The sequence below is a fragment of the Coregonus lavaretus genome (genome assembly GCF_964263955.1).
Source record: "Coregonus lavaretus genome assembly, contig: HAP1_SCAFFOLD_2065, whole genome shotgun sequence".
Lineage (NCBI taxonomy): Eukaryota > Metazoa > Chordata > Actinopteri > Salmoniformes > Salmonidae > Coregonus > Coregonus lavaretus.
Window position 1 is genome coordinate 53,994 of NW_028166645.1, and position 15,923 is coordinate 69,916.

Below are 15,923 nucleotides of genomic sequence, written 5' to 3' on the forward strand. Positions count from 1 at the left end.
GTTGATAATCACTGCGAAAATTGCCTCGAAACTGAACCTAAACTATACCAAAACAAATTTCACACATTTAACAACAGATTAAATCAATTAAGTCAAGTATTCCATATATACAAAAGTATGTGGACACCCCTTCAAATTAGTGGATTCGGCTATTTCAGCCACACCCGTTGCTGACAGGTGTATAAAATCGAGCACACAGCCTTGCAATCTCCATAGACAAACATTGGCAGTAGATTGGCCTTATTGAAGAGCTCAGTGACTTTCAATGTGGCACCGTCCACAACTCAGTTCGTCAAATATCTGCCCTGCTTTAGCTGCCCCGGTTAACTGTAAGTGCTGTTATTGTGAAGTGGAAACGTCTAGGAGCAACAACGGCTCATCCGCAAAGTGGTAGGCCACACAAGCTTACAGAATGGGACCGCCGAGTGCTGAAGTACGTAGCGCGTAAAAATCGTCTGTCCTCGGTTGCAACACTCACTACCGAGTTCTAAACTGCCTCTGGAAGCAACGTCAGCACAATAACTGTTCGTCTGGAGCTTCATGAAATGGGTTTCCATGGCCGAGCAGCCGCACACAAGCCATCTCACTTTCAGAATGATCACTAATTGAATGGATTATCCTCAGGCATGTTGACCAGGCCAGGGACCGATCCCATCCTCTCCATCTCTGATTGACCTACGACTCAGACCATACATGCACACACACACACGCACGTGTGAACACACACACTTGTTTGTTTATATTGGAGAGTCAAATATACAGTAATATATAATCCTTTAAAATGGTATCTGTTGTGTCTTGTCTTCCAGATGGATTGTAGATATGGAAGGAGCCACGGGCACGCTCTATGAAGGAGAGAAATTTCAGCTGCTTTTCAAATTCAGTAGTCGGTATCCTTTCGATTCACCTCAGGTAAGTAGCTAGCCTAGCGCCTCTTCATTGAGTACTGTAGCTACTAGCTCGCTAGCTAGCCTAGCGCCTCTTCATTGAGTACTGTAGCTACTAGCTCGCTAGCTAGCCTAGCGCCTCTTGAGTACTGTAGCTACTAGCTCGCTAGCCTAGCGCTTCCTCATTGATGAGTACTGTAGCTACTAGCTAGCCTAGCGCCTCCTCATTGAGTACTGTAGCTACTAGCTAGCCTAGCGCCTCCTCATTGAGTACTGTAGCTACTAGCTAGCCTAGCGCCTCCTCATTGAGTACTGTAGCTACTAGCTAGCCTAGCGCCTCATCATTGATGAGTACTGTAGCTACTAGCTAGCCTAGCGCCTCCTCATTGAGTACTGTAGCTACTAGCTAGCCTAGCGCCTCCTCATTGATGAGTACTGTAGCTACTAGCTAGCCTAGCGCCTCCTCATTGACGAGTGCTGTAGCTACTAGCTAGCCTAGCGCCGCCTCATTGATGAGTACTGTAGCTACTAGCTAGCCTAGCGCCTCATTGATGAGTACTGTAGCTACTAGCTAGCCTAGCGCCTCATTGATGAGTACTGTAGCTACTAGCTAGCCTAGCGCCTCATTGATGAGTACTGTAGCTACTAGCTAGCCTAGCGCCTCCTCATTGACGAGTGCTGTAGCTACTAGCTAGCCTAGCGCCTCCTCATTGATGAGTACTGTAGCTACTAGCTAGCCTAGCGCCTCCTCATTGAGTACTGTAGCTACTAGCTAGCCTAGCGCCTCCTCATTGACGAGTACTGTAGCTACTAGCTAGCCTAGCGCCTCCTCATTGATGAGTACTGTAGCTACTAGCTAGCCTAGCGCCTCCTCATTGATGAATAGTGCTGTATAGCTTAGTGACTATTGAATCAGCAAGCTTAGGACACTGTCAATGACACAAGATCCATCCATGCTCTGTGAGGACGCTGAGTGGGCATGTTGCTTAGTAATGGGTCATTTATCGAACTGAATGAAGATGGTGGAAATCATTCTGTAAGGTAGAGATGGTTCCAGTCTACTGGTCTAATGAAGAGGGTGGATATTTTGTCACCAAAGCCCCATATACTACCCACCATTGTGACCTGTACTCTCTCGTTGGCTGGCCCTCACTACATATTCGTCGCCAAACCCACTGGCTCCAGGCCATCTATAAATCACTGCTAGGCAAATCCCCGCCTTATCTTAGCTCATTGGTCACCATAGCAACACCCATCCGTAGTATGCGCTCCAGCAGGTATATCTCACTGGTCATCCCCAAAGCCAACACCTCCTTTGGCCACCATTCCTTCCAGTTCTCTGCTGCCAATGACTGGAACGAACTGCAAAAATCTCTGAAGCTGGAGACTCTTATCTCCCTCAATAACTTTAAGCATCAGTTGTCAGAGCAGCTTACCGATCACTGCACCTGTACACAGCCCATCTGAAATTAGCCCACCCAACTACCTCATCCCCATATTGTTATTTATTTTGCTCATTTGCACCCCGGTATCTCTATTTGCACATCATCTTCTGCACATCTATCACTCCAGTGTTAATACTAATTGTAATTATTTTGCACTATAGCCTATTTATTGCCTTACCTCCATAACTTACTACATTTGCACACACTGTATATAGATTTTCTATTGTGTTATTGACTGTACGTTTTTGTTTACCCCATATGTAACTCTGTGTTGTTGTTGTTTTTATCGCACTGCTTTGCTTTATCTTGGCCAGGTCGCAGTTGTAAATGAGAACTTTATTTATTTATTTATTTTTTATTCTGTAAGATAGAGGGTTCCGCTCTACGACACTGTTTTAAACACAGCATAAGAACTAGACTGACTTGAGTTCAGTTAGAAGATGGATGTTTGCTGTTTTATCAAGCAGGGCGAGAAGCATCCAGCTGCAGATAATGCACGCTGACTCCACCTGGTCTGCAAATCGCAAAGCGCATGCATCTCAGATGCGTATTTTTGCAACCTGAACTCGCGACGTGTTCCAGGGCGGCATCACACGGGGGAGAACGACTGCCCCCCCCCCTCCCCCTCATTGAAGCCACGGAAGTTCAAAGCCGACCGCGGTACAGGCATTGTTAGCAGAAAACTAAAAATTAATCCTAAAAATGAATTCAAAGGCACGAAAGTCATTTAGTTTCATTTGTATTAAATTTTAAGTAAATCACAGCCTATACAGTGGCTTGCGAAAGTATTCACGCCACTTGGCATTTTTCCTATTTTGTTGCCTTACAACCTGGAATTAAAATTGCTTTTTTGGGGGTTTGTATCATTTGATTTACATAAGATGCAAAATAGAAAAAATTGTGAAACATTAGACAAATAAGACAAAAAAACAGAACTTGAGCGTGCATAACTATTCACCCCCCCAAAGTCAATACTTTGTAGAGCCACCTTTTGCAGCAATTACATCTGCAAGTCTCTTGGGGTATGTCTCTATAAGCTTGGCACATCTAGCCACTGGGATTTTTGCCCATTCTTCAAGGCAAAACTACTCCAGCTCCTTCGAGTCCTCTGTAACTCAGCTGGTAGAGCACGGCGCTTGAAACGCCAGGGTAGTGGGTTCGATCCCCGGGACCACCCATACACACAAATGTATGCACGCATGACTGTAAGTCACTTTGGATAAAATCGTCTGCTAAATGGCATAATAAAAATAATAAGTTGGATGGGTTCCGCTGGTGTATCCGCAGCAATCTTTAAGTCATACCACAGATTCTCAATTGGATTGAGGTCTGGGCTTTGACTAGGCCATTCCAAGACATTTAAATGTTTCCCCTTAAACCACTCAAGTGTTGCTTTAGCATTATGCTTAGGGTCATTGTCCTGCTGGAAGGTGAACCTCCGTCCCAGTCTCAAATCTCTGGAAGACTGAAACAGGTTTCCCTCAAGAATTTCCCTGTATTTAGCGCCATCCATCATTCCTTCAATTCTGACCAGTTTCCCAGTCCCTGCCGATGGAAAAATTGTGTTCTCGGGGTGATGAGAGGTGTTGGGTTTGCGCCAGACATAGCGTTTTCCTTGATGGCCAAAAAACTCAATTTTAGTCTCATCTGACCAGAGTACCTTCTTCCATATGTTTGGGGAGTCTCCCACATGGCTTTTGGCGAACACCAAACGTGTTTGCTTATTTTGTTCTTTAAGCAATGGCTTTTTTTCTGGTCACTCTTCCGTAAAGCCCAGCTCTGTGGAGTTTACGGCTTAAAGTGGTCCTATGGACAGATACTCCAATCTCTGCTGTGGAGCTTTGCAGCTCCTTCAGGGTTATCTTTGGTCTCTTTGTTGCCTCTCTGATTAATACCCTCCTTGCCTGGTCCGTGAGTTTTGGTGGGCGGCCCTCTCTTGGCAGGTTTGTTTTGATGCCATATTCTTTCCATTTTTTAATAATGGATTTAATGGTGCTCCGTGGGATGTTCAAAGTTTCCGATATTTTTTTATAACCCAACCCTGATCTGTACTTCTCCGCAACTTTGTCCCTGACCTGTTTGGAGAGCTCCTTGGTCTTCATGGTGCCGCTTGCTTGGTGGTGCCCCTTGCTTAGTGGTGTTGCAGACTCTGGGGCCTTTCAGAACAGGTGTATATATACTGAGATCATGTGACACATAGATTTCACAGAGGTGGACTTTATTTAACTAATTATGTGACTTCTGAAGGTAATTGGTTGCACCAGATCTTATTTAGGTGCTTCATAGCAAAGGGGGTGAATACATATGCACGCACCACTTTTCCGTTATTTATTTTGTATAATTTTTTTAAACAAGTACTTTTTTTTCATTTCACTTCACCAATTTGGACTATTTTGTGTATGTCCATTACATTAAATCCAAATAAAAATCCATTTAAATTACAGGTTGTAATGCAACAAAATAGGATAAACGCCAAGGGATGATGAATACTTTTGCAAGGCACCGAATGCACAATTTATAGACCTATAATGATTTAATAGAACAAAATGTTGTTTAGGTGCTGAGCGCTAAATGTCCCTACCAGCCTAGTGTGTCGCACTCGCTAATGCTCCACAATATATTTATTTGTAGGCTATAGCCTTGAAATTATTGAAATAACAACATAGCCTAAATAATTCATTAAGGCTCCCGGTCTGACTCCTGACCCATTTAGAGTGTTTATATGCTGTTTTAATATGACGTGTATCCTATTTGAAATGATGAGCGCTTCTTACAGTCACCTTTTCATGTTTATTCAAATACTCTCCATTCAAATACATAGGGTTTGGTTTCAATACTTCAAAACCAAATGAGCGAATTTGGAGCGGCAGTTTTTTTTTTTTTGGGGGGGGGGGGGGGGCACAGAAAGTTTTTTTAGCTGAGTGGTTAGAAAGGACATGGAGCGCTGGGGGGATTTCCAACCGCTCAACTCCGCTCATGCTCTATCTAGCTCCTCTCTCTCTGTCTCTCTGTCTCTCTCTCTCTCTCGCTCTCTTTTTTCTCCCCCCTGCCAGTGTATTAAAGCCCATTGGCCTGGTTTGAGGGGATTAGCTTATCGTGACAATGTTATCAGCAGCAGCAGCCCTGCCTTATAGGAGAATATTAGATAAACAGCCCCACACCACAGATAACTACCAGCACAACACGGTCCTCTATATGGGACTCAGTCTCCTCTAGTGTTAAGTTTCTCACTGCTCCAGATAGAAGTTCCACTAAGGCTCAGATCTAGGATCAGTTTAATCCTTAAATCCTAACCTTAGACATTAGAGGGAAGTATCGAAACTGACCTGAGATCAGCGTCTAGGGGGCAACTTCCCTTCTGTGGTCCTCTGTAGCTCAGCTGGTAGAGCACGGCTCTTGTAACGCCAAGGTAGTGGGTTCGATCCCCGGGACCACCCATACACACAAAAATATGCACGCATGACTGTAAGTCGCTTTGGATAAAAGCGTCTGCTAAATGGCATATTATTGTTATTATTATAACACAGGCCTGATAGGAACGCTTGTCATAATGGGTGTCTGTGGCCACAGAAGTGACAGGACCCTGATGCACCCGGGGGGCTTTGTGTCTGCGTACTATGCCACCGCTTATAACTAGAAGTTAAGTATAACTATAAGAAATGTATAGAGGGCTCCATCTTATATAGAGGGCTCCAGCTTTGCATTTGGTTTTGCTAACTTGCTCGCTAAGTGGCTAGATGTCAAAATCAAGCTTCTTGGTGACAGCCTGAGCACCAGTCTCCTTTAGCTAGGAGTCCTTGTCATTGGCAGAGAGACTGGCCCTTTTCTGCCATTTTCAAATATGAACATTCTATCATTAATGAGCTGGAGGAGAACAGAGGAGTTGATCCTGATTCGATAACCCTCACAGCCGTCCTCCAATCACAGCGATTGTCCAAATATTGGAACTCTATCACTTTTTTTCTTCTCCACAGAACACCTTGGTATCCGGTTGCTAAGTAACAATTTTTTTGTTTGTCCAAACTAAACCAGTCTGTCAAAAGTTGCTAGTTCACGTCTAAATTCTCAAACTAAATGCATTTCTAAATACAATTCTAAGCCTCAAAATACAACAGCTTGCCTAGCTAACAGCTGAATGTTTGTTTTGGACTTTATCATTCTGATTCTATTTTCCAGGCTCCACATGTTGTCATGGAAAATATTCATGTTATTTCCAGCAACCAATGAGCAACTCCACCATAATTCCAGCTGCATATTGAATGTTGAGATTGACGAAAGGCCAGTCTCTTTGACAATGACATGGAGCGGCAAGCAGTGGAATGTTAGCTAAAAAGACTGGTTCCCAGCCTAGAGACATTCAAGCCTCTCCTGGATGAAGGTCCCTGAACCCCTAAACTGTTTTGGTGAAATAGCGCCCCTTGTGTGCACTTCCGGTAATAGCGCATACTTCGGTATGGTACAGAAACGGTATGAAGATTTGGATACCGCCCAACCCTAATATGAATACATTAGCATAAAGGGGTGGAACAGGGCAGCAACCACCTTGCTATGTCTACCCTACCTGTCCTCACCTGCTCTGTCTACCCTACCTGTCCTCACCTGCTCTGTCTACCCTACCTGTCCTCACCTGCTCTGTCTACCCTACCTGTCCTCACCTGCTCTGTCTACCCTACCTGTCCTCACCTGCTCTGTCTACCCTACCTGTCCTCACCTGCTCTGTCTCCTGAGTGGCGCAGTGGTCTAAGGCACTGCATCGCAGTGCTAGCTGTGCCACTAGAGATCCTGGTTCGAATCCAGGCTCTGTCGTAGCCGGCCGTGACCGGGAGACCCATGGGGCGGCGCGCAATTGGCCCAGCGTCGTCCAGGGTAGGGGAGGGAATGGCCGGCAGGGATGTAGCTCAGTTGATAGAGCATGGCGTTTGCAAGCCAAGGTTGTGGGTTCGATTCCCACAGGGGGTATGAAAAAAATTATAATAATGTAAGTCGCTCTGGATAAGAGCGTCTGCTAAATGACGTAAATGTAAATGTACCCTAATGTAAATGTACCCTACCTGTCCTGACCTCCTCTGTCTACCCTACCTGTCCTCACCTGCTCTGTCTACCCTACCTGTCCTCACCTGCTCTGTCTACCCTACCTGTCCTCACCTGCTCTGTCTACCCTACCTGTCCTGACCTCCTCTGTCTACCCTACCTGTCCTCACCTGCTCTGTCTACCCTACCTGTCCTCACCTGCTCTGTCTACCCTACCTGTCCTCACCTGCTCTGTCTACCCTACCTGTCCTCACCTGCTCTGTCTACCCTACCTGTCCTCACCTGCTCTGTCTACCCTACCTGTCCTCACCTGCTCTGTCTCCTGAGTGGCGCAGTGGTCTAAGGCACTGCATCGCAGTGCTAGCTGTGCCACTAGAGATCCTGGTTCGAATCCAGGCTCTGTCGTAGCCGGCCGTGACCGGGAGACCCATGGGGCGGCGCGCAATTGGCCCAGCGTCGTCCAGGGTAGGGGAGGGAATGGCCGGCAGGGATGTAGCTCAGTTGATAGAGCATGGCGTTTGCAAGCCAAGGTTGTGGGTTCGATTCCCACAGGGGGTATGAAAAAAATTATAATAATGTAAGTCGCTCTGGATAAGAGCGTCTGCTAAATGACGTAAATGTAAATGTACCCTAATGTAAATGTACCCTACCTGTCCTGACCTCCTCTGTCTACCCTACCTGTCCTCACCTGCTCTGTCTACCCTACCTGTCCTCACCTGCTCTGTCTACCCTACCTGTCCTCACCTGCTCTGTCTACCCTACCTGTCCTCACCTGCTCTGTCTACCCTACCTGTACTCACCTGCTCTGTCTACCCTACCTGTCCTCACCTGTTCTGTCTACCCTACCTGTCCTCACCTGCTCTGTCTACCCTACCTGTCCTCACCTGCTCTGTCTACCCTACCTTTCCTCACCTGCTCTGTCTACCCTACCTGTCCTGACCTGCTCTGTCTACCCTACCTGTCCTCACCTGCTCTGTCTACCCTACCTGTCCTCACCTGCTCTGTCTACCCTACCTGTCCTCACCTGCTCTGTCTACCCTACCTGTCCTGACCTCCTCTGTCTACCCTACCTGTCCTCACCTGCTCTGTCTACCCTACCTGACCTGCTCTGTCTACCCTACCTGTCCTCACCTGCCCTGTCTACCCTACCTGTCCTCACCTGCTCTGTCTACCCTACCTGTCCTCACCTGCTCTGTCTACCCTACCTGTCCTGACCTGCTCTGTCTACCCTACCTGTCCTCACCTGCTCTGTCTACCCTACCTGTCCTCACCTGCTCTGTACCCTACCTGTCCTCACCTGCTCTGTCTACCCTACCTGTCCTCACCTGCTCTGTCTACCCTACCTGTCCTCACCTGCTCTGTCTACCCTACCTGTCCTCACCTGCTCTGTCTACCCTACCTGTCCTCACCTGCTCTGTCTACCCTACCTGTCCTCACCTGCTCTGTCTACCCTACCTGTCCTCACCTGCTCTGTCTACCCTACCTGTCCTCACCTGCTCTGTCTACCCTACCTGTCCTCACCTGCTCTGTCTACCCTACCTGTCCTCACCTGCTCTGTCTACCCTACCTGTCCTCACCTGCTCTGTCTACCCTACCTGTCCTCACCTGCTCTGTCTACCCTACCTGTCCTCACCTGCTCTGTCTACCCTACCTGTCCTGACCTGCTCTGTCTACCCTACCTGTCCTCACCTGCTCTGTCTACCCTACCTGTCCTGACCTGCTCTGTCTACCCTACCTGTCCTCACCTGCTCTGTCTACCCTACCTGTCCTCACTTGCTCTGTCTACCCTACCTGTCCTCACCTGCTCTGTCTACCCTACCTGTCCTCACCTGCTCTGTCTACCCTACCTGTCCTGACCTGCTCTGTCTACCCTACCTGTCCTCACCTGCTCTGTCTACCCTACCTGTCCTCACCTGCTCTGTCTACCCTACCTGTCCTCACCTGCTCTGTCTACCCTACCTGTCCTCACCTGCTCTGTCTACCCTACCTGTCCTCACCTGCTCTGTCTACCCTACCTGTACTCACCTGCTCTGTCTACCCTACCTGTCCTCACCTGCTCTGTCTACCCTACCTGTCCTCACCTGCTCTGTCTACCCTACCTGTCCTCACCTGCTCTGTCTACCCTACCTGTCCTCACCTGCTGTCTACCCTACCTGTCCTCACCTGCTCTGTCTACCCTACCTGTCCTCACCTGCTCTGTCTACCCTACCTGTCCTCACCTGCTCTGTCTACCCTACCTGTCCTGACCTGCTCTGTCTACCCTACCTGTCCTCACCTGCTCTGTCTACCCTACCTGTCCTCACCTGCTCTGTCTACCCTACCTGTCCTCACCTGCTCTGTCTACCCTACCTGTCCTGACCTGCTCTGTCTACCCTACCTGTCCTCACCTGCTCTGTCTACACTACCTGTCCTCACCTGCTCTGTCTACCCTACCTGTCCTCACCTGCTCTGTCTACCCTACCTGTCCTCACCTGCTCTGTCTACCCTACCTGTCCTCACCTGCTCTGTCTACCCTACCTGTCCTCACCTGCTCTGTCTACCCTACCTGTCCTCACCTGCTCTGTCTACCCTACCTGTCCTCACCTGCTCTGTCTACCCTACCTGTCCTCACCTGCTCTGTCTACCCTACCTGTCCTCACCTGCTCTGTCTACCCTACCTGTCCTCACCTGCTCTGTCTAGACTGCCTCAGTAATTACTGTTGTCACGTTCTGTTGCATAATTAAAAACACATTTCCTGCAATTCTACACATTTGCCATGGAGTTGAGAGAACATTTTGAAGTTTTAAAGCTAATTTCCTGCAATTCTATGCATTTTGCCATGGCTAATTCTGTGTTCTTTTTCAATACTGCTAAATTCCTTGTTTTTGGAATTTTCAATTCTCACTAAATGTCTAGCTTTTATTTTGGTGATTGTTAGTTTTCAAAGATTATATGATAAAAAAATATATAGGTCCATTATCTTTCTACATACTTTATATCTGGTTTTAGTCGGTTAAGTTTACACTGAAAGCGTTTTTCCATCCCAAAAATGAATAATAAAAAGTCCAAGGATTTCAATGTCAGAAAAATCCCTGACTGAATGCACCCTTTGTACGTACAGCAGCGCTGTAGAGGCCTCTCCTCTCCTCTCCTCTCCTCTCCTCTCCTCTCCTCTCCTCTCCTCTCTCCCCATCACCACCCCGTCCCTACTGCCAATGTGCAAAAAATTCAAAAAACCTGTTTTCGCTTTGTCATTATGGGGTATTGTGTGTCGATCGATGAGGATTCTTATTTATTTAATCAATTTTAGAATAAGGCTGTAACGTAACAAAATGTGGAAAAAGTCAAGGGTTCTGAATAATTTCCGAATACACTGTATATAGTAGATGGATCTCTCTTTAACAAGGAAAATTGATTAGGAATGTGTCTAATCTCGTTGTTGGTTTTCCATTTCAGGTAATGTTCATGGGAGAGAATATACCTGTCCATCCTCACGTTTATAGCAACGGTCACATCTGTCTTTCAATACTAACAGAAGACTGGTCACCAGCCCTGTCAGTGCAATCAGTCTGTCTCAGCATTATCAGCATGCTGTCCAGCTGCAAAGAAAAGGTAAGTGGGCAACAGCCTTTCCCTTTGGGAACGCCAAATCATATAATATTATAAAAGCCTGGTATAATGTTACTGTTACAGGGGTTAGTTCATTATACACTGAACAAAAATATATACGCAAAATGGTAAAGTGTTGGTCCCACGTTAAAATGAGATGAAAAAATATCCCAGAAAATGTTCCATATGCACAAAAAGCTTATTTCTCTCAAATGTTGTGCACAAATTAGTTTACATCCCTGTTAGTGAGCATTTCTCCTTTGCCAAGATAATCCATCCACCTGACGGGTGTGGCATATCAAGAAGCTGATTATTACACAGGTGCACCTTGTGCTGGTAACAATAAAGGCCACTCTAAAATGTGCAGTTTTGTCACACAACACAATGCCACAGATGTCTTAAGTTTGAGGGAGCGTGCAATTGGCATGCTTACTGCAGGAATGTCCACCAGAGCTGTTGCTAGAGAATTACATTTTAATTTCTCTACCATAAGCCGCCTCCAACATCGTTTTAGAGAATTTGGCAGTACGTCCAACCGGCCTCATAACCGCAGACCTGATGTCTACGTTGTGAACAGAGTGCCCCATGGTGGCGGTGGGGTTATGGTATGGGCAGGCATAAGCTACGGACAACGAACACAATTGCATTTTATCGATGGCAATTTGAATGCACAGAGATACCATGACGAGATCCTGAGGCCCGTTGTCGTGCCATTCATCCACTGCCATCACCTCATGTTTCAGCATGATAATGCACAGCCTCATGTCGCAGGGATCTGTACACAATTCCTGGAAGCTAAAAATGTCACAATTCTTCCATGGGCTGCATACTCACCAGACATGTCACCCGTTGAGCATTTTTTGGGATGCTCTGGATCGACGTGTACGACGGCGTGTTCCAATTCTCGCCAATATCCAGCAACTTAGCCATTGAAGAGGAGTGGGACAACATTCCACAGGCCACAATCAACAGCCTGATCAACTCTATGCGAAGGAAATGTGTCGCGCTGCATGAAGCAAATGGTCACACCAGATACTGACTGGTTTTCTGATCCACAAACCTTTTTTTTTTTAAAGGTATCTGTGACCAACAGATGCATATCTGTATTCCCAGTCATGTGAAATCCATACATTAGGGCCTAATTAATTTATTTCAATTGGCTGATTTCCTTATGAACTGTAACTCAGTCAAATGTTGAAATTGTTGCATGTTGCGTTTTATTGTTGTTCAGTATACATCATTTTAAGCATGCCCCGTTGACACAGCACTCCATAGGACAGAAGGGATGTCACGGTCACTCCATGGGAGGGCCCAGTGTCGGCGGCTTTAAGCTCTGTCCTTTCAATCTGTGGACTATTAACACCTTTAGAACCAGGTGAGGGGAGGTCCTTAACTAATCAATGACCTTTAATTCATCAATCATGTACAAGGGAGGAGCAAAAACCCGGCAGACACACACGGCCCTCTGGAATGAGTTTGACGCGTGAAGTAGAGGGATGATTTAGTAAAGGCTGAATCAGAATAAAGACGTCTCTGCACTATTTGAACCTCAATCTAAATGTCCACGCTGGAGTTTCCAGTGTCTTAGAGGCCAACTTCACGCTCTGAATGACGTTGTCCTCTACATGCCATGTTTATGCCAGCACTTCTCTGATGATGATGATGATGATGATGATGATTGTCTCTCTGCAGAGACGGCCCCCTGATAACTCCTTTTACGTAAGAACATGTAACAAAAATCCAAAGAAGACAAAATGGTGGTATCACGGTGAGTAGTTAGGTTACGTCCTCTGTTGTAGCCAGTTATTTAGATAACCGTGTTTAATATGTAAAAGGGTTAAACCATTCCATCCTCACACAGACGTTATGTTTACCTATTACTATTAGAATGTTTATCCTGTCTAGTTAATGGGAATGTTCATGAATCCTATTAGAATGGTTATCCTGTCTAGTTAACGGGAATGTACATAAATCCTATTAGAATGGTTATCCTGTCTAGTTAATGGGGATGTACATAAATCCTATTAGAATGGTTATCCTGTCTAGTTAATGGGAATGTACATAAATCCTATTAGAAAGGTTATCCTGTCTAGTTAATGGAGATGTACATAAATCCTATTAGAATGGTTATCCTGTCTAGTTAATGGAGATGTACATAAATCCTATTAGAATGGTTATCCTGTCTAGTTAATGGGAATGTTCATAAATCCTATTAGAATGGTTACTCTGTCTAGTTAATGGGAATGTTCATAAATCCTATTAGAATGGTTATCCTGTCTAGTTAATGGGAATGTTCATAAATCCTATTAGAATGGTTATCCTGTCTAGTTAATGGGAATGTTCATGAATCTTATTAGAATGGTTATCCTGTCTAGTTAATGGGAATGTTCATAAATCCTATTAGAATGGTTATCCTGTCTAGTTAATGGGAATGTTCATGAATCCTATTAGAATGGTTATCCTGTCTAGTTAATGGGAATGTTCATAAATCTTATTAGAATGGTTATCCTGTCTCGTTAATGGGAATGTACATAAATCCTATTAGAATGGTTATCCTGTCTCGTTAATGGGAATGTACATAAATCCTATTAGAATGGTTATCCTGTCTAGTTAATGGGAATGTTCATGAATCCTATTAGAATGGTTATCCTGTCTAGTTAATGGGAATGTACATAAATCCTATTAGAATGGTTATCCTGTCTAGTTAATGGAGATGTACATAAATCCTATTAGAATGGTTATCCTGTCTAGTTAATGGGAATGTACATAAATCCTATTAGAATGGTTATCCTGTCTAGTTAATGGGAATGTACATAAATCCTATTAGAATGGTTATCCTGTCTCGTTAACGGGAATGTTCATAAATCCTATTAGAATGGTTATCCTGTCTAGTTAATGGGAATGTACATAAATCCTATTAGAATGGTTATCCTGTCTCGTTAACGGGAATGTTCATAAATCCTATTAGAATGGTTATCCTGTCTAGTTAACGGGAATGTACATAAATCCTATTAGAATGGTTATCCTGTCTAGTTAATGGGAATGTACATAAATCCTATTAGAATGGTTATCCTGTCTAGTTAACGGGAATGTACATAAATCCTATTAGAATGGTTATCCTGTCTAGTTAATGGGGATGTACATAAATCCTATTAGAATGGTTATCCTGTCTAGTTAATGGGAATGTTCATAAATCCTATTAGAATGGTTATCCTGTCTCGTTAACGGGAATGTTCATAAATCCTATTAGAATGGTTATCCTGTCTAGTTAACGGGAATGTTCATGAATCCTATTAGAATGGTTATCCTGTCTAGTTAATGGGGATGTACATAAATCCTATTAGAATGGTTATCCTGTCTAGTTAATGGGAATGTTCATAAATCCTATTAGAATGGTTATCCTGTCTCGTTAATGGGAATGTACATAAATCCAATACTCAAAATCCAACACTGAACTACAGATTCTATTAGGATGAATGAATATAATAATGTCCATGTATTTGATAGTGAAATTGTGTGTGTGTTTGCGTGTGTGTGTGTGTGTGTGTTTGCGTGTGTGTGTGTTTTCTTTCCCAGATGATACATGCTAATGTACTAACTTTGTAATCGTCCTAGAAGAAAGAAGTCATACTGATCCACATAAAGCACTTTTTAATCATACAGTCACTGAACTCTGACCTTTGACTGGAACAATGGACACCATGATGCGCCGGAGACTCTTTTTGAACTGCATTTCCCATTGGGCAGTTGGGTGCATGTTTTAGCCAGTTGTAATATACAAAATGAGAAAATAAAGGAATATTTATATGTACCAACAATGGATTGTTTTGGCAAAAAGGTTATGTGGCCAGCGATAGAAATGGTTTTGTAGTGAGATTAATATTATATTATTATTGTTTTAAGAAGATTCTTATTTCCTTTTGTGTTTGTTTGGGTACATTTAAAGGTTGTCATCGTGTGTTGTGTAAAAATAACAATGGTGGATGCATGCTTGGGCCTACAAAGACGTTATTTCAGGAAGAGATCTGAGCATCTTATACCAGGACTGAGGATCTGAGCATCTTATACCAGGAAGAGGATCTGAGCATCTTAACCCCAAGAAAATGCTTCATCTTTTTGTTTTTACTGAAATTAAATGCACTGTGAAAAAAATCTAGAGGTACCACTCAATGTTAGTTATTCCAGACATGCAGTTAACTTCTACTGTAAAACCACAAACATCACCACTTCCTGTTTTCAGGGGATAATAGGGTTTTAAGTTGCTTTACTTTTAACCCTTAAAATCAAGAGCAGTACTTCCTCTCCGCCTTCCATCTTCCAAGGACAGACTTGATTTGAGAAGTTGTGTATTTGTCTGGTCTAAGTGTTGGTACTGAACAGGTTGACACCAGAACGATGGTTAGAACTATTTCGTTCACTGAAGGACTGTTACGTACCTCTCTAGAATAATATGGGCTGAAGTCATTTAATGGTGTTTGCTAGTCCATTCTGTAAAGCCCAGAGGTGTATGAAAACATCACTTCCATGTAAAGCCCAGAGGTGTATGAAAACATCACTTCCATGTAAAGCCCAGAGGTGTATGAAAACATCACTTCCATGTAAAGCCCAGAGGTGTATGTCTGTTGTTGTGATCCATTTGTATGATACCTTGGTTTGGTTTGTTTTTGATGAGATTAATGCTTTAATCTTCTAGAAACATTTATCTGATTTTTACGATGTTTGTCTTGAGTTGTTTTTGTACTGTTTTACAGCTAGCTGACACTTTTTAAAGGGGGAGTTGTGTATTTAATTTAAAATCTCTATTTTCATCTCCAGAGTGGTAGTAATGGTGAAAGGAATAGTGTGAAAACTGTTGTTAATGACTAAGCTACACGGATTCCCCCGGTCAGAGATTGGCTAGGCTAGACGGATTCCCCCGGTCAGAGATTGGCTAGACGGATTCCCCCGGTCAGAGATTGGCTAGACGGATTC

At 44.3% G+C, this 15,923-nt stretch overlaps 1 protein-coding gene across 1 annotated transcript in view; it reads left to right on the forward strand.

Moving 5' to 3' along the window:
- LOC311114468 (ubiquitin-conjugating enzyme E2 W) overlaps positions 1-15,665 on the forward strand; it is a 31,652-nt gene extending 15,987 nt beyond the window's left edge. The window contains exons 3-6 of the mRNA XM_084189716.1: positions 810-912; positions 10,800-10,955; positions 12,645-12,720; positions 14,529-15,665. Of these exons, the coding sequence (XP_084045842.1) occupies positions 810-912; positions 10,800-10,955; positions 12,645-12,720; positions 14,529-14,542 (349 nt within the window). The 3' untranslated portion in view covers positions 14,543-15,665. The remainder of the gene's footprint in view (positions 1-809; positions 913-10,799; positions 10,956-12,644; positions 12,721-14,528) is intronic.
- Positions 15,666-15,923: the final 258 nt, after the last annotated feature.